This window comes from Haliotis cracherodii, unplaced genomic scaffold (assembly GCF_022045235.1).
Source record: "Haliotis cracherodii isolate W230 unplaced genomic scaffold, xgHalCrac1.p SCAF_21, whole genome shotgun sequence".
Taxonomy (NCBI): Eukaryota; Metazoa; Mollusca; class Gastropoda; order Lepetellida; family Haliotidae; genus Haliotis; species Haliotis cracherodii.
This window is the reverse complement of record NW_027266277.1, coordinates 13,996,450-14,021,150: the sequence shown is the minus strand read 5'-3', so window position 1 is coordinate 14,021,150 and position 24,701 is coordinate 13,996,450. Positions and strand designations below refer to the sequence as shown.

At 40.3% G+C, this 24,701-nt stretch overlaps 1 protein-coding gene across 1 annotated transcript in view; it reads left to right on the top strand.

Annotated features, from left to right (window-relative positions):
* LOC139470781 (segment polarity protein dishevelled homolog DVL-3-like) overlaps positions 1-24,701 on the top strand; it is a gene marked incomplete at its 5' end in the record, with an annotated part of 55,085 nt that overhangs the window by 17,636 nt on the left and 12,748 nt on the right. Inside the window, 10 exons of the mRNA XM_071253072.1 lie at positions 8,750-8,821; positions 19,406-19,541; positions 20,638-20,731; positions 21,322-21,391; positions 21,717-21,804; positions 22,070-22,198; positions 22,471-22,691; positions 23,220-23,351; positions 23,575-23,739; positions 24,241-24,258. Coding sequence (XP_071109173.1) covers positions 8,750-8,821; positions 19,406-19,541; positions 20,638-20,731; positions 21,322-21,391; positions 21,717-21,804; positions 22,070-22,198; positions 22,471-22,691; positions 23,220-23,351; positions 23,575-23,739; positions 24,241-24,258 — 1,125 coding nt within the window. The remainder of the gene's footprint in view (positions 1-8,749; positions 8,822-19,405; positions 19,542-20,637; positions 20,732-21,321; positions 21,392-21,716; positions 21,805-22,069; positions 22,199-22,470; positions 22,692-23,219; positions 23,352-23,574; positions 23,740-24,240; positions 24,259-24,701) is intronic.

Sequence of the window (24,701 nt, the reverse complement as noted above, 5' to 3'; positions counted from 1 at the left end):
GCATTGCTATATGTTATCACTGTTCAAGCTGAAGTCTTTGATAGGTGTTTTGAAATTGGAAGAACATGAATACATAACACTTTTCTATGGATAACAATTGCCCCTTCATCAGGTGAAGGGGCAAGAAGTAGCTTTGAAACATCATGGCAAAGAATAAAAGTTGTTATCCCTAAAAAAGTGTCATATATTCACTGTAGATAGTAGACTTTCTTGGCTAGCTTCTATCCCTGGAACTTTATTTATGGATTATTATTAACCAAGCTTGCTGGACCGAATACGTTCAGTAGACAAGGAATCAGTCTTGTGGAGGAAACCACAAGGTGTGTTTTGTGCAGATTTGATGTATGGCCTTCTGTAAATAATCAAGTCTGGACAAGACAGTCCAGTGATTGACATCATGGTCATTGATCTATGCAATTGGGACACGATGACATGCATCAACCAAGTCAGCAGCAATCCTGACCTTCTAATCCTGATGGGTCACCAGCTATGACAAGCATGGGTTGTTGAAGACAATTCTAACCCAGATCGTCCCTGGGAGATATATGGATGTGAAATTACTGGTTAAAAGTGTACTCACCCACACTGTCACTTGAGCCCTATTTTGTTAACAGTTAACCTCAACATATTTTAAGTGACACGCCCTCCCAGTCCCACTCTTGATAATATACTTAAGATGAATGCCCATTACATTTGATGTGAATGCACTGTCAAGTAGTTATGTAACAGTTTCTGCATGTGTAATTGCTCAGGCGTTTATTTCTGTTTTATCTCGGTAAATATCAAAACGCAATGAAATGAGTGCTGACTAATGTAGCAATGGTTTATTTGTGGGTTGTGGCGTTCTTACATGCAGATGTAGTTTAGATAACGACTGGTGATTAAGCTGGAGGCAATACACACACAGAAGTGTAATTCACTCTCAATTTTCACAGTTTGTTTCAGATATTTTGTGTGCTAAAGTGATTTGACCTTTTTTCTTAATTTGACATCGGTGATAGATTTTGATAGAATTTACAACCCCAAAATTACTTTTTAGTTAAGTACGCCTTTTGCAAATTTCGCCTTGACATATAGACTTCTGGTCTGTTGTAGATATTGGGAATGGTGAAATTAAGAGAAAAGATACTTAGTAAATCAAAGGCCTGAGAAAAGATCCAAACTCAATTCAAGATGTTAATATCCACCAAAGTAGGTTCTCCATATTAGCCCCAAAGACCTCGTACATCAAATGATCATTTTCCATGGGCCTTCTAATTAGGTGATGCCTAAGATGTGTTTTTGTCTTGATAGAAGCTTAAAACAATATTCCTGGAAATGTGTACCTTCAAGGATGCATGGAGATGGTAGTTATGATGACTGGTTCATGGAGTTTATGTGCATGCGTATTTATCAGCAGTCACGTGTGACTGATTCATCGCCAAGCTGACAGCACTGATTTCAGCTCTCATCTTCCAGGCAGGAAGATTCCCTTGACACTAATTACCAACCTGCCAACATATTTTCCGATTTTTCAATTTCTTTCTAAGTTTGGAGTCAAATCAATGAGGTTTTGCACCAAAGCACTGGTGTCAAATACTAAGTTATCTTTTCAATTCGCACAGGATAAAACTGACAGCTGATTAAATACAACAGCATAATACACCCCCTCAGCACAGCTAAGTTTCTCTTTTCCTGATATTATGTGCTGCTTTAACAGAGTAATTTTAGAAATATTTTGGGATTTGTACATGTTATACTCTGTTTGTCTCATTGAACAAGGTGTGGTTAAAAATCATAATTGGAAAGTCACTAATCTGAATAGTACAAGACAAATGGTTCAATATTATTCTCTACCATCTCAAAGAATAATAATAACTTCTCTAAATCTATTACAATATAGAGCAGTACTATAAAAAGTAAATATCTGCAATATGCTTTGTTTCATTGCAATGAATTATTTTGGTGACTTTTCAACTTTTAAATATATTAAATCCAGACACACAAAAAATGTCATTTGCACCGAGCTAAGCCCTCCATTTTGAGGTATTGAAACCCTCAAATGTGAGGTATTGAAGAAATAAGTCTGCAGGCACAGGGTACAGAAGCCTTGTTTAGTGAGCAGAGGAGGTAATGATGCTGTGACAGGGCTATAGTTGATCTGTTAAAGCACATTGCATAGGGTGCAGCTATGTAAGAAACACATGTGTGACAGGAGCCTTGCTGAGCGAGGTAGAAGTCAGATGGTAACACGAATACCTGTGTCAACATAAATCTATGCCAGCACATTCAAGTATGATGTTATGATAACAGGATATCCTATTTGAAATACCCAGTAGTTCGGTACAGTGATTTACATTGGTTACAGGCTCTGATTATTATATCGTGTGTCTTGTTGTGGTTGGGTGGTGTTTCTGGGAATTTTCTGAAAAAATAATCTTGTCTAGCAGAAACTGAACAATAATGTTGCTCCATTAGTGATTCCTGATGAAAAAGAAATATGATTTGTTAGGATGGCGAATGATTTGATGAGAGAACTGGACAATTAATTAGCCTTGGATGAAACTAGCAGAAATGTTTATGTATATCATCTGTCAATCTTGTACTCTGTCTTCAGTTGAACTTTTAATTACAGAAAATATTTGTGACATTGTTTAGGAAATTGCCTTTGATGATTCTCATTGTAACTCAAAGGTGCAGTGCCCCTTGCCAAGTTTCATATGCGACACTTACTGCTGATCATGTTTTATGTCCCAAGTTATGTAGGTCAGAGGTCATTAACTTCCAAAAGTCCTAATAACAGGTATAATGACAGGAAACAATCCCAGTAATAAAGGCTTTTGAAACAGAACACTTGGGCTCATGTTGTGAAATAATGAAGGGAAATGTAGTTTTGTTGACATTGGAGCTGGTCATTTGGTGCTGTGCCCCATGGCGTTCAGTGGTACCAGGGGATGATGGCGTTTTGGAAACTTCAGCAACAAAAATAATATTCATTCCGATGTCATGGATTAGGATGATTTTCTTCATATTAATCATAAGATCTGGTTTTGATGACCACTTGACACTGTTGGTAGATTAATCAGGACATGATAGTGAAACGTATGTAATGACAACATCCTTATTGTGTTGACCTTTAAGAGAATGAAAGGCGAGACATTGATGGAATGTTTGCAATTGAATGAGTGAAATTAATAACAGTCGATTTTCTGGAGTTGTCTATCAAATGTTTTTGGAGACCAATGATTATTTCCGTGGAACTTGTCCCGTTGATTGCTTGTAAAACTTCATCTTTCAAATCGTGAAAAGGGTGAACTTGTAACATATTTTTGTTTCATAGATCTGTGTATGAATAGTGCTTGGAGAGACATGGGGAATGATCACCTCTGATTGGCTAATTGTATGTCATCAAGTTTCATGTTTGTTTGTTTGTTTATTTGTTTGTTGGACCAGACAATCCAGTGATTGATGACATGAACATCGATCTATGCAATTGGGATATGATAACATGCATCAACCAAGTCAGCGAGCCTGACCACCCAATCCCATTAGTCACCTCTTATGACAAGCATAGTCGCCTCTAACAGCAAGTATGGGTTGCTTCAAATTTCATGTAGTGTGGACCGTTTCTTACACAGTTGACCTCCAGTATGTCCTGGCTATTCTTACAGGCTTCATCGAATGCCACTCACTCACTCACTCCAGTAATCTGCATCAAGCTACCCTGAAGATGCATCCTAATGACACAGCTGTTGATATGCTGATGGTGAAAAGAAAGGAAACACCCAGCAATACAACAGTAGAAAAAATGTTACAGCTGTTTTCAATGGAAGTGCTTTCTATCAGTTGAACAGATTAAACTGTTAGTGTCTGGTGTATCGTTAATAGTGAAGGGGTGGGGGAAAATTCTTTAAATTATCATTATTGCCTGTCAATGCTTTCCTTAATTGTGTTCACTTTTTCAGTGTAGATAGTGCATGAAATAAGGTGTTCTCTATGCATAGCTGCCAGTTGTCCAAATGTTTCATATTTGCTACGAATGTGCAACAAATATACAAAATGTGATTTATTTCTAAATTTGTAGGTCATTTTGCAGTGTTCGTACAAGCTTGAAAAAGCCTTCGTTTTTAGTGTAAACCGCGAAATGACTTGAAAATCACCAAATTCACTTGAAAATGCCCTGAATTTTAAGGTCACAATTGAAAAGCCTTCATTTTTAGTGTAAACCTTTAAATGACTTGAAAATCACCAAATTAACTTGAAAAGCCTTGAATTTGTACAAATTTACATATACTTGTTAATCAAGTATGAAAGCACACAGAAATATGTACCAAAGATGTTTAATTGAGATTTATCACAGTGGTAGATTTGTGTGCCTGAAGAATTCATGACAGTTATTATTATAGTTAATTTATGTTTTGATGGGTGAAAAATATATATTGCTTTTAAAGTCTTGCGACTAATATAGCCTTGAACATGACAGTTGGCAGCCTTGAAAAGGCCTTGAATTTTGGTGTTTCACGTCTGTATGAACCTTGTTTTGTTAGGCCTTACACTGTCTGCTGCAAACACAAGCTCCTTTTGTTTATCAACTGGCTTGAAGTCTATTTATAGTTTTACATCTGTCCAATCGAGACACTTCACTCGTATTACCAGAAACTGCTGTGGTCAAGTTTCGGAATCACACTATCGTGGGGCTTTGGTTCCCCGACCAGAACAACGGAACAAAATACTAATTGTAATTTGGGAAAGTTGGCAGCTATGTAGATGGCACCTGTGGCCCAGTGGTCTTAAGCGCCATAAGCTGGCGTGTAGATTTGTCTCTCTTTTCAGAATCAGCTGATCATGGGTTTGAAACCCAGATTTTGCACATTCATTATGTTGGACTGTCACTAACATACCCATACTCAGGTGTTTCATCCAATTACTTTATGTCTGCAGCCTGTATCACTTGAAGCAATCCTCCCACATGGAGCTGACATGATGGGACTAAAATACTGTTCTCAGCAACCTGAAGCCCCAGTCACTTACTCCCTCGTGTTCAACCCATGATATGAGGAAATAATGTTAAGTTTATAAGGTATTGACAGTTAGTCCAGGGATGTTTTGCATACAGAGGTTCTTCATATGGCCTTACTGTTATGATGAGGATAAGGTGTAGATGAACTGACGACAGTTTGAAGATCTCCTGTATGCCAAGTTTACTGTCATATGGTTACAACGAGAGAAACGTAGACCATATGTTTGTTGATGCCCAGTAAACGTATGGCCGATATTGCCACAGTGATTGACTGGAACCATTCCGTTAGAGAGTGGTGTCTTCAGACACAAGTTGTTGTCGACTCAACAGGTTAACGATGCCTTTGATCTTTCCGACTTCAAACTTAACCTAGGATCCCTGTAGAGGATTCCTGTCTGACTTTGATGCCCTCACCCCATACTGAGACAAAGCCTGTCTGTAGATCTTGATGAATATCTAAGAGCATACATGTGTATATGTATACATATATCCAGCAGACAGGCAGTCCGGTGACCTTTGCAAATTTGTAACCATATTCTAAATACATAAAGAACCATTTGCAAAGATATAACCTTGCTTGCTCTTAGTCATATGGCAAGGCGAGAGGGGCATGGGTGGCCCAGTCTTTTAAGGAGCCATGGGGCACGTGTAGCCCAAGCTATGGCGCCGTAATTCAGTGTGCAGAGTTGCGTTCCTAGGGCATGGGTCCCTATTAGCATAGGTTCGAATCGCCGTGTTTATGTTTCCAGTTTTGTCAGCCCCATGCCCGTGTTTGTGGGTTTCACCAAAGTGGTAAACGTCCGAGACCTGCATCACTTCGGCTTTCCCCCCGACATTAAGCTGACATGCCGTGATGTAACTGGAATACAGTTCAAAGCAGCGTTCAACATAACTCACTCATTTGCTAGGGTTTGACAAATACGCTATGTACACAATGTCCGAAATAACTCCCTACTCACCAGCCCGCGGCTGGTGACTTTTCTGTCGGGCTGCATGAAATTTGCCCCCATCTGCCAGACTGTCTGGGAGATAATTTAACGACTACTTATGTATTCAGTATTCTTGGTAGATTCTCAAGTAATTTTTTCATTGTTCCAACTGAATCAAGACACGATTCGTCTCAGATTATTGTGCGTGATTTCGATTTCAGTGAATGAAAGGAAGTAACTGCGCTTTCATTGGTCACCAAATTATTCCGATCACTGTGTCTACAAGACAGTGGTCAGTCCCATTCCATAAAGCAATCTGCACACTTAGTTAAAGCTATGATTGTCGTAAGTCTTTGGGAGATGTGATCGTCTTAGAGCTGAGATCACTTGTGGAATAGCCCAGGACTCGTGTTTTTATCAGTGAGGTGTCTAGCTTGGTAAAAAATGACATGTCAGTATTCTTATCTTGCTTATCTTTATCAGATTAAAGGGCAGCCTGTTGGAGACATTGAGTACTCTTGGATTAGAAGCATTATTCTGTTGCGCTTGAAAACTTGAAGACATTCTCTTTTTCAAACCTTGTATGTGAACTGCTGGGCAATCGCTGGTACAGCACAAGATTAAAAGTATAATGTGCTCTTTCCTTACAGGAAGTATCTTTTGTAAAATTGAGCTTGATATTTGCTGATTTGAATCACTCCCCCTGTCGTTAAACTGGTGTTGGGGTAGCCTCGTGGTTAAAGTGTTAGCTTGTCATGCCAGGGAACTGGATTGTATTCCCAGCATGGGAACCATGTGTGAAGTCTATTCTTGGTGTCCATCGCCCTTCATTCCCTCACTCACTATGGTTATTAATCACGTCCAAGGACAACTGGGAACATTTTGTAAATTGGTTTATTTGCAAAGGTTTGTTTCAGTAAAAATCGTTTGGGAAAATGAACCTACCCTTACTTGATGAACATCTTTGAAACAGAAGCTAGGTTTTCTGGTAATCCTTTGAGAAAAATTACAGAGAGCATGAGAGTGACAACAGCCCAAGGCTGAATAGACAACACTTATGTTAGAACATGTAACTTGACACATTATCAGCTGAATGTGAAGGCGTGAAAATGGATATTCTTTGACTCCTGTTTGATCTTTTGTGGGCAGTAATATTGTTAATGTTTCTTTTCATCTATTTCTTGTTTAACACACACCAGATCAATTGCCACACATTCCGGATGGCGAGGTTTCCAAAGTTGGTTAAAGCATTTTAATGCAATAGAGCTGAATTGAAGAGAAAAGTTACAGTACATATATGTAATTATGCTTCAAACAAAATCATATCTTTTTAGTTAAGTTTCCTTTCAGCACAAAATATGCATCAGGTACTGGAACTCGTTTAGCTTTGAAGTCAGACAAATGGTAACGAGAGGACTGTCGAGATGACAAACTGCTTGAGACTGGCTGATCTTTTTAATGAATATTAATGGCTGCTTGATTAGTACTGATTCTTGATTGATGTGCTTCCTGTCATAGGAAGTGCGTAAGGATACATATCAGAAGTAGTTGTCTGGTAGGAGGCCTGATCTGCTTACCACATGTCACTAGTTGTCCACCAGATAGCATCAAGTGGTGGCCATTTTGAAAGATGCTATTGTAGAACTGACATGAAAAGACTTTGGCTTATTTCTATGAGGTATTGCTTACAAATACGGATATTGGGAAAGATTCCATAAAAACATGGCATAACAGTTGCTTAAGGATCAGTTCTGGGTTTGAAAATAGCAGAAGTCCATTAGTCCATGACTAGTAAGATTCAGGACGGACCAATGACATTTCATTGTGAACTTTCACTTTGACCATAAGATAGATGGCAACTCTGTTCAGATCATTTAGTCGACTAGTGAAAATTACGATTAATTTCCAAGTTCTAAACAGCAAGATTGTTTTTGCATAATTTTGCTTACATCTGATAAAATGTTTGACCCTTCTTCTAAGCAATCTCACAGCTATTAAAACTATTTGTGAAGTTTAATTTATTATGCCCCTTGTGAAAGAAAATCTTATATAAAATGAGGTACTTCAGTTGGATGTGTTTGCTAAATATATTTGTCCTGTTTAGATTGTCAGATCCATACCATGTCATTTGAAGGCAGCTATAAACCCAAGTTTTACTCTTACTCTGCAACAGAATACAACAAAAATGATTTACATTGTTCCAGCAATATCTATTCTTCCTCTTGATCTCTGATAGCTCTGCATGACCCAAGCCAGACCAACACAAATAACTTTAATATTCAACATGCTTTTACTTACGTTTTATTATGAATGCATGGGTAAGTTGACTTTGTAGCTTATTTATTTCTTTTCTTTCAGTTTTGATGTGACCAGAAATGATGCATGACATGACATTATCTGTTTTTAACAGGGTCATACATGTGATACCACAAAACTGCCCCCTCCCTCATTGGATTCTGTGAGATTCCTCATTGGCAGAGAGTAGTGTGGAAATAATTCAATATGTTGCATTTAGATGTATTGTTTCTTATGATTCAAATTGTACCAGCTTCATATTCCGAAGTAAATTGTGTTTCATTTCCTCCTTAAAGAATGATATTGTTTGGTCAGAGGAAAAAAAATATTTGTCACTTCGAGCAATGGTCCTCTATGTTATATATACTCCAGCTCTATGATGTATAACTGTCATAACATACAGAAATATTTCCAGACTTTTGGCCTCCTACTTGTCTGGACCCTCCTATATATCACATGTATGGTTATTTAATTTGATTGTAGCATGAGACTGACCTGTCTTTCTCTCTCTCTTTGGTTGTGTTAGACCGCCCCTCGAGCCGGAGCTCGCGACATAATCATTCTAGTCAGTATAGGGACAGACACACCGCCCACCTCGGTAAGACCTTCACCTTTCTCTGCTCACAGCATCGGCGTTGCCACAGCATGGATGCGGCCAAACATGCACGTTCGCTCACATTTTGCACGTTGATTGCTGCTATGTTCACTTGCTCTTGTTGGCTTGCACATGATTGTAACACATGGCACATGATTGTAACACATGGCACCAAGGTGTGAGAACACCAAGCTTCTTGCTTGTTTCAGCTGACACTAAGGCTTCAAGACACCTTTGTTCCAACAGTACTCACATGCCTGTCTTGCACTCAGGCTTTGCTTCAAGTTCGTATGCTAGCACTTGTCGCAGTGTAGATCAGACACTCGTTGTGCTAGACTCAAACTCTTGGCCTAGACTGACTAGTTTAGTTTGGCAGAAAAACATTTTAGCCTTTAGCCTAGACTAATTCACTAGCATACTTGTCAACACATTCTGCTCTTTTGCATGAGAACTTTGGAACATTAACTTGACTAGAACATGTACGATTTATGTTTGGGTTGATGGTTAAAAAGCACAGACCTCGTGAACTTGCTACATGCTTATTACCTTTTTGTGCATAGCACCACATTGCTTGTTTAATGAGATTTCAATAATGAAAAATATATGTGCTAATCATGAAGAAATTATGAACACCATCATTTTAGCTACTAGTACCACCATGCCTGTGGTAAAACTGCTTTTAAAGAAGACTATCAAGTTCACAAGCCCAAACTCATCGTTTGGTGTTTTTCTTATATTACTAAAGTCAATCTGTGAGGGCATGACGGATTAACTATAGTAATATGAAAGAATCGAGCACTCTTTAACTTCTTTTGAGTAGTATATGTCTAAGCTTGTTTGACTAAAGTAATCCTGCTCAAATTGGCTACAGACCAGTTAATCAGAATAATCTGAGTTTGCTTTTAAACCCCTGAGCTCTTACTAGCTTACTTTTGAACAGATGAGCTCTATTAGTAGGTTTGCTAGCCCCATTGTAATCTGACCAGACTCCTGCCTCTGGCTAGTAGTCCAAGGAACAGAGTGGTCACTGTTCTAAATTAGGCAGGAAAGACAAGGAGTCCTTGTCATGACCCTAATGTTTTAGACGTCCCCCGACCTGTGAAGATCAGGGATAGAATAGGTCTTCAGCAACCCATCCTTGCCGTAAAAAGCAACTATTATTGTGGTAAGAGGCGACTAACGGGATCGGGTGGTCTGGCTTGCTGACTTGGTTGATGCCTGTCATGGATCCCAATTGCATGGATCGATGTTCATGATTGTCAATCACTGGATTGTCTGACTCGATTATTTACAGACCACTGTCATATAGCTGGAATATTGCTCAGAGCGGCATTAAACAACAAACAAATTAGACAGTCCCAAGATTCAATTACATGGCAGGAAACCTAGCCTGTCTCCCAGACCAGACAGAATAAATTAAAAAATGAATCCAACTAATATCTAGAATGATTTGGCAAGTCTAGTTTGCCTCACTGAATTAACCTTTTTTCTGGGCTCCATTTGTATTTATTTTGTGGATATGTATACTACTAAAAAAAAGTAAAGGGCCATCTGATTCTGTCTCCTGTTACTATAGTTAACGTGTCTTGGCATGACAGATTAACTTCAGTAATATGAGAGAATCAGGTTGTCTTTAATTGTTTTTTTATATTTGTATATTTTTAAATAAGATAATTTTATTTATAGGAGTAAATGTTAGTCTACTGGAAACCTTAAATACAGCAGATCCCCTGGGACAGCTGATGTATACAGTGATGTAGTCCAACATTAGTGCACACTAGTAGACAAAGTCCTTGTTTCTGTGGAGTGTGTTGCAGTTGCACTGATGTTAAATGTCCTCTGTCCCTCCGTGCTTCACCAGCTTACTGCTGCCCACATCATTGCTTGGATGTTTCATGTGTTTTGGTGCTGTACACTATGTGCTGTGATGGTCAACATGTGCTTAGATTACCTCCTAATGTGCTGTAATACATAATGTGTTTTGTTGTTTCACAAGGTGACCAAATGGTAAGCCTGCCGTGTGGTAAAATGAAATAACAAATCAGTCAGTATCTAACATTGTTCATTCTAAATATTTTACCATCATTATGTATTTTAGTTAAGTCAAGATTAGTAGGAAACAGGATAGCTAATAATCAGCACTGGTCATAATAGGTACCTTTCCATAGAGTTACTTCTATAGGACACTGACGCTGTCATCCAAAATGTCCTGTATATATATATATTTCCAAATTTCAAAGAGATAGAATGTCTTATCCAAAGTTGATGACATCATGGGGACACGGGTGTCCCAATCATCTGTAGCGCTGCAATTGACTGTGCAAAGTTGAATCCCGTGGGCACACCAGAATACTATGATTTGAATCCCGGTTTGCCTCGATTATGTTTCTGGGTATGTCAGCACCATACCCGTACTCGTGGGTTTCACCAAAATGGTTAGAGACCTGCATCACTTCAGGCTTTCCTCCCACATTAATCTTGACATGCCGTGATATAACTGAAATACTGTTAAAAGCACCATTAAACCCAACTCACTCACTCAGCAAAGAGTGAATGTTGTTAAATGCCGCAGTCAGCAATATTCCCGATGTGTCCCGCCTGGGAACAGTTGGTGAGTTACTGAATGTTTTAGACATGTGAAGATCCGGGGTGGAATAGGTCTTCAGCAACCCATGCTTGCTGTAAAAGGCGACTATGCTTGTCATAAAAGGTGATTAATGGGATCGGGTGGTCAGGCTCGCTGACTTGGTTGATGCCTGTCATCGATCCCAATTGCGTGGATTGCTGTTCATGATGTCAATCAGTGGTTTGACTGGTCCAGACTTGATTATTTACAGACCGCCGTCATATAGCTGGACTATTGCTGAGTGAGGCGTTAATCAACAAACAAACAAAAGTGAATGTTTTAAGAGGATGTCTGTATGGGAAACTGGCACCTTGACTTGACTTGATGCAGGAGCTGCAGCCTGTCACAATGTTGTTGCAGCATGACTGATGACCACAGCTGCTGCAGCAGCCATGCTGTGTCTACAGCATGTACAGTCAGAGCCCCACGCTGGGCAAACTGGTTTAGGCTTCAGCTACACCAGTCTTTCCCTGCTCATTCATTCTGCAGCTTACTGTTTATGCATATGCTCAATGTGAAATTGGTTTTAGAAGAGTTGAGATTTGTCCCATTCCCAGACATTCTTGTGTGAGGATTTTAGATTGAATATGTATTACAAAAAGCGCTGTTATCGGTTTAGGGTATATTGACAGAATATCATTTTTCACCAAATTATGTATTTTGGTTCATGAATATCATAAAAAAAGACAATTTCCTGAGATGTTTCTACCAAATTACATCTTAGTCAAGGGAAGCAGAAAGGAAGCTTCATAATTACCATGACGATTAAACTGTGTTTGTGTAGCTAAAGATTGGAGCCTATCCTAGTTAGTTTCCAGTGATAGGATAATAGTGAAATGACGTAGCATTTGCCATAGGGTTAAGTACTTTCTGTTGGCAAAGAGAAGAGTTTGAAGGGAGGTATGTGTTACGCTGGAACACTTTCTCAACAAATAAATGCATCTGAGTTAATTTACATCTTCTTTCTAAGTCACAGACTATGTACACTTTACTTTTCTCCCCGTTCTAAATTGAATTTCATGCAAGTAGGCTTCTTCAAATAGAGCCACCATAAAGGCTGAGAATGAGGCATGAGAGGCAACACAATCGACACGTTGCCAGTTGGGGGCCACTTGTCTCATTATATGCCCCAGCCCCCCGACTTGGATGGGCTGCTGTCTGATTACACGAAAACATGAGGATGTTGAAACACTGGGAATATCTTTACAATGGAATCACAGGTTTGAACTCAATCTGTCCGCTGTATGGGGCATGTTTTTTCGGTCAGGTTTGTGTGGAACGGCACAAAGTATTTACCTTTTGAACTGCAGAACTCAGGTTTGAAGTTACACGAGTTGCTTTTCGGAGAGAGAAAGTCCCAAGACCAGTACTTAACTCTTTCTATGGGGGAGTTAGAAATGTTGTATTTTATTTAAGATGAGTAAGAAAGGTTTTATATGTAGCTTATGGGAATTCCTTGGCATGATTAGAATCATGCTTGTCACATTAACCGACTGAAATGAAAACCGGATGGATATAGTGTATGACCTGGCTGATTGTGTGTCAGCGTCCATGGATCATTGTTCATGATATCAACCACTGGTTTGCCACAGTTGTTTACAGGCTACTGTGAAATAGCAGATGTATTGTTTTGATTATTGTATTGAATGCAGTGTTAAAATACATTGACACCATATTCCCCATATTTTCCTGCCAAGGGAACTTAGTTTACACATCCTAGATAAATCTCTAATGTTTCAAGTCATGCTCATAGGCTTAATCCTACGGGCAGTGGTTATGACTCCAGAGGTTATGGGGTTTTGTTGAACGCCCCTGTCAGCAATATTCCAGCTATGTGATGGCTGTCTGTAAATAATGGCACGTGGACCAGACAATCAACTGACTGACATCATGAGCATAGATCTACGCAACTGGGATATGATGGCATGTATCAACCAAGTCAGCGAGCCTGACCACATGATCCTGTTGGTCGCCTCTTATGTAAAGCGTGGACCAATTGTAACCCAGGTCTTTGTGGCTCCTGGTAGAGGAATACATGATGGTGGTAGTGTACATATGTTGGCACAGCAACATCAGACAGAATAGGGACCAAACAGATCCACTAATAAACTTGGGAGATATGACTCTGCAAGCTAGGATCAAAGACACCTAAGTTCATGATCTGGTGATGGTTCATAAGGCCTAGGAAATACTCATCAACTTTATCTGTGAACTGTTTCTAGTGTACAGGGAATAGCATCACAGGAGGGAAAGTGGGAACTTATTTGGGGGGATAATACTTGTAATTTTCTGTAATGGAATGATCAATATTTTCATTGCAGTTCACAAATTGATATAACAAATGTCCGTGTTGAAATGTAGTCCTGCACCATGACTGTGGAATATATGTATTTTAGGAAAACAAAACTAATCTAGATTTATAGGAAAGCAAGTCTAGCCAGCTCTATTCCACATGAACATCAGGAAAATTATTTGTTTTACTTTTAGAGGAGAGAAATGTATTTTGTAATAAAAGAATTCATAGGCTATATGTTAGACTATGTTGAAAGGATATGGTGCCTCTTACAACCCAAGTACAATCTGGCAACATGACATTAAGAAATAATATTTTTAGAAAAAGTCCGTATTTTTCTCCTTGATGTTTACAATGTTGGATGAAGAAAAGCATGGAAACATTTCATGGACACAAACTAAAATATAAAAAATAATCATCCCCAATTTTGTGTACATATTAGATAAAAGGTCTGTATATTCCAGTGTCAACTCACCCCATGAACTCAAATAGTTTGTAAGTCAGCCATATAAATATTATTGATCCAGCCTGATAATGCTGATGGGTTGTACACCGGCTATACTCGGGCTTGTATTCACCCATCATTGGTGCTGTACCCACCAACCCATGGAGAAGGTCTATCTAGATTCAGCAAGGTTGGTTTTGTCTGACAAGGCCCAGAATCCCAACAGCTGCTGGTGATTCCCTGGTTGAGATGGCAATCACTGAATCAGTGCTGAGTAGAGCTGGGGATCTGTAGGCTAATGCCATGCTAATACCCTGTAATGGGGGATGAAGGAAACTGCTGGCACACATTGAGGTTGGCAGTGGGTAGCTAGATGTTGATCCTGCCCAGACTGCCAGTTAACCAGTCTCCACCCATGTCTGTAGTATTACACAGTAGGCGAAGGCTGAAGATATTGCTAGCAGAGCCTGTGATGGGGGATTGTGGGTAGCTGGATTCGGATGTGGCTTTTGATGTTGCCCAGGAGGCATTCTAGCAACTCTACAAATTCTATCATAGTCTTCTGACCATGCCTTGCAAGCTTCATGCTCCCCGTATCTCCATCGAACAATCCTTCACTTTGTGCCAGCTTCATCAGCCCTCAACTTTCCAGCCTTGTGTTCTTCCTTCTGACTCATTTGTTCCACCCTCAACACTTCTGTCTCCACCTTCCACCCTCAACACTTCTGTCTCCACCTTCCACCCTCAACACTTCTGTCGCAACCTTCCACCCTCAACACTTCTGTCTCCACCTTCCACCCTCAACACTTCTGTCTCCACCTTCCACCCTCAACACTTCTGTCGCAACCTTCCACCCTCAACACTTCTGTCTCAACCTTCCACCCTCAACACTTCTGTCTCCACCTTCCACCATCAATCCTTCAACACTTCCACCCTCAATCCTTCATCCTCCAACCCTCAATCCTTCAGCCTCAGCCTCCCACCATCAACCCTTCAACACTTCCACCCTCAATCCTTCAGCCTCAGCCTCCCACCATCAATCCTTCAACACTTCCACCTTCAACCCTTCAGCCTCAGCCTTCCACCCCCAACCCTTCAGCCTCCCACCTTCAACCCTTCAGCCTCAGTCTTCTTCGTCCCTCGACCCTCCAGCCTCAGTCTCCCACCCTCAACCTTCCAACCTCGGCCTCCCACCCTCAACCTTCCAGCCTCAGCCTCAGCTTCCTACCCTCAACCCTTCAGCCTCAGCCTCCCACCCTCAACCCTTCAGCCTCAGCCTCAGCCTCAGCCTCAGCCTCCAACCCTCAACACTTCACACATCCACCCCCATAAAGTCTTGACCTTTTCTGTGTGATGTTGTGATAAGTAAGAAAGACAGACTTTGGCATCAGGTAAACTAACTAGAGTTTCAGAAGCAATCATCCACCTCAAGGTTAATCTGACGCATTGTGGTTAAACTTAAGGGGTGTCCTCAGATTTGATTATCTCCAAAATTTATTTCTTTTAGCATTGTTATATCAAGTACCCATTACATTTTATGCTTGATCTATTTCAAACACAGGTCACATGTAAGATAGTTAGCCAGTAGCCATTGTAAAGAAGGGCTGATACAGTAGCCGAGTGGTTAAAGCTTTCGCTTGTCACAGTGAAGGTCCAGGTTTGATTCCTCACATCGGTACAAAAAGTGAAGATGTCTCATGCCCCCTGAGGTGATATTGCTGGAATATTTCTAAAAGCAGTGTAAAAACTCTACTCACTCATTCACTCACTCATCTGGCTAAGGATTGATACAAATGATTGATACAAATGTTAGATGACTACTGAGAGGCTAAGAAGGAAGCCTTGTCGTCAACCCCAGGGTTGAAGTGTCATATATTAAGTACTTGCCTGTAACCAAGGTGATAAGGGTCTTATGCTATACAGTATTGAGGGAAGATGCAACTTGACCCTAAATAAGTCCCTGGGGAGATGGTGTGCCTGTATGAGATTGTAGGCAGTGAAATCACTTGGCTAGATCAATGGAAGAATCTCTAGTGATTGCTGTTTGATGGTGATTGCCCTCGACTGATGGGGCAGTAACAACCCAATTAGGACGTGACTGTTTTATTTTTAGTTGAACTGTCACATTTTCTTCTAGATCCTTGTTGAGGCGACATTGATGGGGTTATGACCTTTGAGCTCAACAATCATCCTAATATTTGCCGGATTAATTTCTTTGCCTCAAGTGATTGATAAATCATCACAAATTGATTTGTCAAATGGATGTTGTATTCATTCAATGCTGTAGTATTTGTTGTAGTATGATTTCCTCATTGAAGAGTTACCCTGTACAAGTAGACTGAGTCTAATGTAAGTGACTTCTCTTATAATAAAGTTAGGCAGAGGGGTAGCCTAGTGGGTAAAGCGTCAGCTTGTCACCCCAAAGGCCTGGATTTGATTTCCCACATGGGTACAATGTGTGTCCCTTGCAGTGATATAAATGGAATATTGCTAAAAGCACTTCAACCCTAACTTACTCACATGTGAAGTCACACACATCTAGTGCAAGGAACACCACAATTCATGTTTCTGACCAACATGCAGTGGTCATCAAGTCTATCCAGTGTTATTGAACCAGACAGTCTGTATCATATTTCACACAGCCATCTATTGGTTTGTCAGATCCTGTCTTTGTCTAAAGCCGACATGATAAAGCTATATTCACTCACTCTATAGATATAAAAACTGTCACGAATGACAACCAAGGCCTTTGTATCATAAAGATTTTCATAGTTCACTTAGATGAGATGATTGATTAGATATTGAATTCTTTCAACGTTTTTCTATCTAAATGTGTATTCTACCACCTACACATTGTCATTAATAAGGCACATATTGTGCTACAGCCAAAAGATGCTTTATTGTAGGTGTGGTGTAGCAGTGTTGTCAGTGAAGCTTCTAGACCCTTGAGACTTTGCTACTAGTCTGAATGCCAAGTCCAGTAAATAGTTCAATTGTTCACTTAGCAATTGTAGCCAATATTTGAGGCCTGTGTGGTAGATGTTCTTTCGGACTAGTCAAGCCTATGCTGTAGGTGTTGGTGTAGCAGTGAAGCTTCCAGACGACGCTGTAGGTGAGGTGTAGTGGTGAAGCTCCCAGCCGTTACTGTAGGTGTGGAGTGTAGGGGGACCATCTGGGACAGTCGGCTGGAATCAGGGCTTGTTACTGCTTGATGAATTGTGTGAAGAGCCTGATGAATCGTCTGAGGATGGGATTCTGCTCTGTAATCACCATCTTCCCTCCCTACTGACACATGCATCTGTTTACATTGAATCAGGACAGAAATTCTCCAGCTAAAATAGAGACGGGCAAAAACTGTTGAACTTCTTTGTTTGTGTTGGTTGTGCATAGATAGGATTGTTGCTCCCAGTTTGGGGAACGTAGACCGCTGGTGTATTCTGCTCTCAAGAGCTTGGTTTGTTTAGACTAGCTTTGAAATGCTCGTTTGACTACCAATATCTCCTTTTGTTTCTGAACGTATAATACTTTCAGCATATTTATGTGGATGTAAATTCTGTTATGGTGAGATTTACTGAAATACAATATTTGTCTCATTTCTTGTTTTATTTTTCACTTTTATTCTTTGAAGAACAGTGTGCCAGAGATAGAAATGAGACCAGTGAAAATATGGAGGGTCTAGTTATTTTCTCTCAAAATCATGTTATTTTACAAAACAAATCAGCAGTCAGAAATGAGTGTGGACTAGTTGTGTATGACCAATGGTGTCTACCTCTGTATATTTCTCCCATTGCTTTCTTGACTTTGTCCAAGGAGAATGGTATGTATTGTACAGAATTTGTCCACAAGAGACTGGCTACAAAATGGACTGTCATGACATAGTAAGAAAAATTGAATATTCCCTATGGTGTTTCTGGGCAAAATAGGTTTCAAGTTCCCTTGTGCCTGTCATAAGAGCAAGAAATAATTCCACTTAGAATTCATTTTTACTGCTTTAAAACAATTTTTTTTTTAAATTATTGCTATGACATTTATTTAGTCTTTAGGTTGGTGAAAGTAGCTTTCATCTCTAAATATTTCCCTAGGTGGGATATCTGGGTTAAAATAGGTCCCCAGTTCCCCATTTGTGGTCATAAGTGACCCTGTTGTGATACAGATATTTGAGGAATATACACATTACACCCCCAGGCCATGAGGTACACCCCCTGCACAGGCAGCCTGTCCTGTCCATCACCATGACAACTGGTGGGACAACTGGAGTTGGCAGACTGTCACTTTGTCACTGTCAGGGATGAGTGTGTACCGTGAAGCTGACAGTAGCTCCACTAACGGCATTATCTCCCTTGTGACCTCACATGTTGTGTTCAGTCTCTGTCAACTGGGTAAGGTCACACCCCACTGACACGCCCACTGAACACACATCCCACATTAATGACTAAAGGACCCGTGAAGATCCAAGGTAGAATAGGTCTTCAGCAACACATTCTTGTAAAAGGCAACTATGCTTGTTGTAAGAGGCGATTAATGGGATCAGGTGGTCAGGCATGCTGGCTTGGTTGATGCCTGTCATCGATTCCAATTGCGTGGATCGCTGTTCATGATGTCAATCACTGGATTGTCAGGTTCAGATTCGATTATTTACAAGATCATATGGCTGGAATATTGCTGAGCTGCATTCAACAACAAACGAACAAAACAAAATGAACAGCTGGAAGAAAGACCTTAACACAGAATGTTCAGTCTCAGTTACATATAGCATAAATAGAAACAGTAGAAGAAGTCAACTGACTAACAAGTGAAATTGCCAAGTTTGAATATTTTTTGGACATACTTGGTATGTGTGTGTGTTTTTCTACTGTGCATTAGGAAAACTGTGAGCTTGAAGTTTGATTTGTGTAGGTTACTAGTTACATCTTGCGTGGCTATAGATGCAGTTGACATCTATGTGAAAACATGGTATCAACATCATGAAAGGTTAAAAATGTGAAACTATCAGTAATAACTAGACATGAAAGGTTAAAAATGTGAAACTATCAGTAATAACTAGACATGAAAGGTTAAAAATGTGAAACTATCAGTAATAACTAGACATGAAAGGTTAAAAATGTGAAACTATCAGTAATAACTAGACATGAAAGGTTAAAAATGAGAAACTATCAGTAATAACTCGACATGAAAGGTTGGATCTTTTGTTGACACAAGTTACAGGGGATGTGTTGTTTTCAGGTCCCCGAATTAATGGCCATGCAAAGCATGAACGACATCGAGAGCGGCCTCCCGGCCCCCATCAGTATGAGACATCCACCATGATGAGCAGTGATCTCGAAACCACCAGCTTCTTTGACTCGGAGGATGATAGCAGGTGAGACACCATGTAATTGTTGGCTTCGTTCAATATCACTGTACATTCTCGCAAAATCGGGTGCCCCCTGCCCTGATATTGCTGAAATATTGCTAAAACTCACTCACTCACTCACTCGCTCTCAACTCAAACTGAACATTGTAACAAGGGACCACCTGTGGTCTAGTGGTAGAGCATCCGCCTGGTGAGCGGAAGGTCCTGGGTTTAATTCCCGGCCGCGTCGCACCTAAAGACATTAAAAAATGGTTCCTCTGTTGTTACCATGTCTGGCGCTCGGCATTAAGGGGCAAAAACAAGGACTAGTCGGCTCAGATTTGGGTGTAATGTGTCTGAGTGGGGTATTAATAACTGCATCATGGTATCTCAGTGAGCTAGCACTATCAATCGGCATCAGTCCGGACTAGTACAAGCTGACACACACACACATACACACACGCGCATGCACATCGCTTCATTAAAGTGGACGCGACATTAAACTCAATTTCACCTCACCTTTTAACAAGGGTTAATTTGCTTGACAAGCTGTCGTACCATTGAGTTATGTCTTGCATGACCAATGTCATTGAATACAATCTCCGAGCAGCGGCAGAAACTAACTTTTTTAGTCCACAAGTCCTTGTAAGGATAACATGCCGGCATCTTAAGGGTTCGTAGAATTTCTGGCTTTTGTGGGGAGGTATCAATGTGCGGGGGAAATCTTCAGGTTCATAACAAATTACAGATGATAGAATGCATGTGATATGTTGTGGTACGCATCACAATACCTGAATCATTATTGCACTAAATTACAACATGAAAGTCAGGCCAATACCCAACTAGTCCTCGTTAGTCAAAGGTTTTGTCCTTAACAAAAGTTGAGTAGTATATGCTATCACTATTTGGGTTGGAACATGAATCAGGTTAAGTTGTCTACCCAAGGACCAGCTGGTCAACATGGCTGCTGGGTATGGATAATGGATGGCACATCGCTTGGGAACTCATGTATGTGTCTCTACCAAAATCAGAAATTCATTATCAGCCGTGATATAACTGAAATACTGCTCAGTGCAGTGTTTGGACCAGTGCACAGTGTGATCATTGTATTTTGTGGTTACAGGTTTTCAACAGTTACTGATACAACAGGAATGTCATCACGATATGGTCGCCATCGGAAACGACGGAGGAGACATCGGCCGCCTCCTATCAGTAGAGTAAGATAATATCCAAATATAATTCTTTTTTTAAAGATAAAATAAATGCTAATGTTGCATGAGTGTAATTGGGATATTTATTTGCTCACCAATCATTTTGGGATATTCCCTTATTTTGATGCCAGGGGAGAAGAGGTTGCCAAATACCCAGGCTTGTAATAGAGCTGGATATATAGAGGAATGGGTGGTCATGTGTGACTGGCTGATTGTGTGTCATCATACCCCGACAGCATGACGTTTACCTAACCACTGGTTTGCTCCTTCAGACTTTTTAGTTACAGACCGCTGTGCCAAAAACCTTCTAAATAACTATCTCAAACTTTGTAATTATTTTTCATAATGTGTTATTTGTCAGCACATGGTCTTTACTGCTCGAACTGAGCTCTTGGCATCATTTGCACAAATTATAGTCTTATTAAATGTGGCATTAAATGTTAAAACATGATTTTTCTAGTCTTGTGTTTCGGTGAATACTGAAAACTGTTGACTCTCTGGTCAGTATTGGAAAGGTTTGGTTTGTGGACAGTTATTGCCATCTGATAGTAAATTTGTTATTTTTGTGTTGATCATTGATCTGTGTTTTGTTTCAGGCTTCATCATTTAGCAGTATAACCGATTCGACAATGTCTCTAAACATAATAACAGTTACACTTAATATGGGTAAGTTGATGCACTGTTCAGTAGTGTCCTGTCTCTTGCTGTTTACTTTGTAAATGGAAGAATATGCAGCTGGGATAGATGGTGTTCGGCTTTTCATCGGTTAACTATTGTGATGATATAGAGTTTAGATTTACCCAAACAGACTTGTTATTGTCAGTCATGTCAATTGTCGAAGACAAAAAGCTACTGTTTTAGTTAATATTTCAAATGTTCAAAGTAATCAATGCATAAATGTGTCACTGCTCACCAGTGGTGTGAAATATGTTTATTTCTTTTGGGATTTTCTTTCATATTTACTTTCATATTTACTTGGATTGTGTTACAGATACAGTCAACTTCCTGGGAATCAGTATTGTGGGACAGAGCAACAAGGGAGGGGACGGCGGCATCTACGTGGGCTCCATCATGAAAGGGTGAGTACGCCAGACTGACGCCTGTCATAATGGCAACACTGAAACTGGAAGATCTTGATGTCCCTTGTTCTTAAAGGAACCCTTTCCCAGTGAAGATCCCGGTTAGACTTCCCATGCTTTTACGTAAGAGGTGATTAACGGCATCGGATGCAGTGACTGGGTTGATGCATGCTGCCGTATCCCGTTGGTCAATGCTCACTGGATTATGTAGTGACTACTTTATTTCAGTTATGTAAAAGAAGCCATTCTGTTTTCTTCATTACAGCGGCGCTGTAGCTCAAGATGGCCGCATTGAACCAGGGGACATGATTCTCGAGGTGAATGGTATCAGTTTCGAGAACATGAGTAACGATGATGCCGTAAGGACGTTACGAGAGGCAGTACAGAAACCGGGGTATGTTCAATACCTTGGCTTACTTGAATAGTTTTGCAATTTGTAAAGCTTTATTACAAATAACTGGAATATTAATCCTGTAGTTTTAAACTACATTCTCTCACTTAATAAGCTTTGTGGTAAAAATATCCAAACAGTATTCAAAAGGTATTTAATGTAGCAATTGGCAGATACAGTGTATAGTTAATGAATAGTTGTATGAGATGTTCAGATATTGCCATTATCCATTGGAATCACCTGTGCGATAACTGATTTATGTCATCTTGTTTCAGTCCAATCACACTAGTCGTAGCCAAATGTTGGGACCCAAACCCTAAAGGTTATTTCACAGTTCCAAGACAGGAGCCAGTTCGGCCAATCGACCCGTCGGCGTGGGTGGCACACACGACTGCGATGCGGGAACACTACATGGGGCGTGGCGGACCCAGCACCTCAATCAGCAATATGACGTCAACTAGCTCCTCACTCACTAGCTCTATACCTGAGTCAGAACGTAAGTTCATCCCTCTATATGGAAGGGGCAGTAGGGAGACATCACTTTCCCAACTGCCCCAAACACATGGCCCCATACCTGAGAGCATCCTTCAGACTATGGGACAGATTTGTTTCCTTGTTGTTTTTATCATTTGGGGCAAGAAATGGAGGTGGTTTATCTATTTCCTGCAGGGTTTAGGAGTGATGGGGGTAGCCAAGTGGCTAGAGCGTTCGCTCATCGCATCAAAGGCCTGGGTTCTATTCCCCACATGGGTACAATGTGTGAAGCTTATTTCCCCTGTCATGATGTGGCTGGAATATTGCTAAGAAAGCGGCATAAAACCCAACTCGCTCATATGGCACTTGCTGGCTACCGAATACCATGTTTGGTACTTATTATTAAACTGTTGGGATTGTTGACGTACACATGCAAGAAACAATACACGTTGCTACATGACACTGTAATATGGTTGTTGCCCTTATAAACTGTACTTCATGGCTTAAGCACAAATGAAATAAAATAAAAAAGCTTTTTTTTTGTTTTCAGGGTTTGATGACTTAAATCTCACAGTGAATACTGACATGGCAACCGTTGTCAAGGCGATGGCACAGCCAGACTCAGGGCTGGAAATCCGAGACAGAATGTGGCTCAAAATAACGATACCAAATGCTTTTATAGGTATATATATATGTTTATATGTATGCTTCATGTTCTAGAGCAGAAGAGGCACATAACACAATTTTTTAATCTTAACAAATGATATTTACGGTAAAGTAACACGCTCAACTAATAATCTAATAAAGACTGAAAAGGATGCTGAAAGTGTGATCTTGAATCAAGATATTTCGTCCCGGACAAATTGTTGTGACATGATAATCAGGTCATTTATTCTTTCGTTCAGGTTCCGATCTTGTAGATTGGCTCTTTACGCACGTGGAGGGTTTCGCTGACCGGAGAGATGCAAGGAAATATGCTTGTAATCTGCTGAAAGCTGGCTACATCCGGCACACAGTCAACAAGCTGACGTTTTCAGAACAGTGCTACTACGTCTTTGGAGATCTCTGTGGTAAAGTTTTGTCTTTTAATCATTTTCATTGTTCAGATCCAAGAGTTGCCTGATTATATTTCAGATTTTGTCAGCACAATACCCATGCTCATGTGGTGAAGTCTGCGGCCTGAATCTTTTTGTGTTAACTTGCCACATGAATACTGTTCAAAGCAGCGTTAAGCTATGTCTGCTAGTGGTAAAAGGTGACCAAATGGATGGGATGGTCAGACTCAGACCTGCTTGATAGCGTATCATAGTTCGCCATCACAAGGATCGTTGCTCACAATATCAGTCACTGGATTGTCTGGTCCCGACTTGATTCTGTACAGGCTGTGATACCGCTGGAATATTGCTGAGTGCGGCGTTATCAGACAAAAGTAACACCCTGACACAGTGCTCATGATATCAACCAGTGGTTTGTGTGGCCCAGTGTATATACTGGTGTATAACAACAATATGATAATGACCTCCCATGTGGTGTATACAATGTTATATACTTGCTCCTCTCTCCTGTTTCAGGTCCTCCGCAGTATCCAGGTAAGCCTGCAGTCGCTGATTGCATTTGTCACCTCCCATATCTCCTCCTTAATCAGTTGCCAGAATTCTAAACTACTTAAAAACAGTGGTGTCATTGGTGGGAAGTTTGGTATCACTATATTGACTCAAGAGTATCACAGTATATCAGAGTATCACAGTATATCAAACTATCACAGTAAATCAACAGACCCATGAAGATCCGGGGTGGAATAGGCCTTCAGCAACCCATGCTTGTCGTAAAAGGCAACTATGCTTGTCGTAAAAGGCAACTATGCTTGACTAACGGGATCGGGTTGTCAGACTCGCTCACTTTGTTGATGCATGTCATCGATCCTAACTACATTGATCGATACTCATGGTGTCAATCACTGGATTGACTGGTCCAGACTCATTTATTTACAGACCGCCGTCATATAGCTTGAATACTGCTGAGTGCGGCGTTA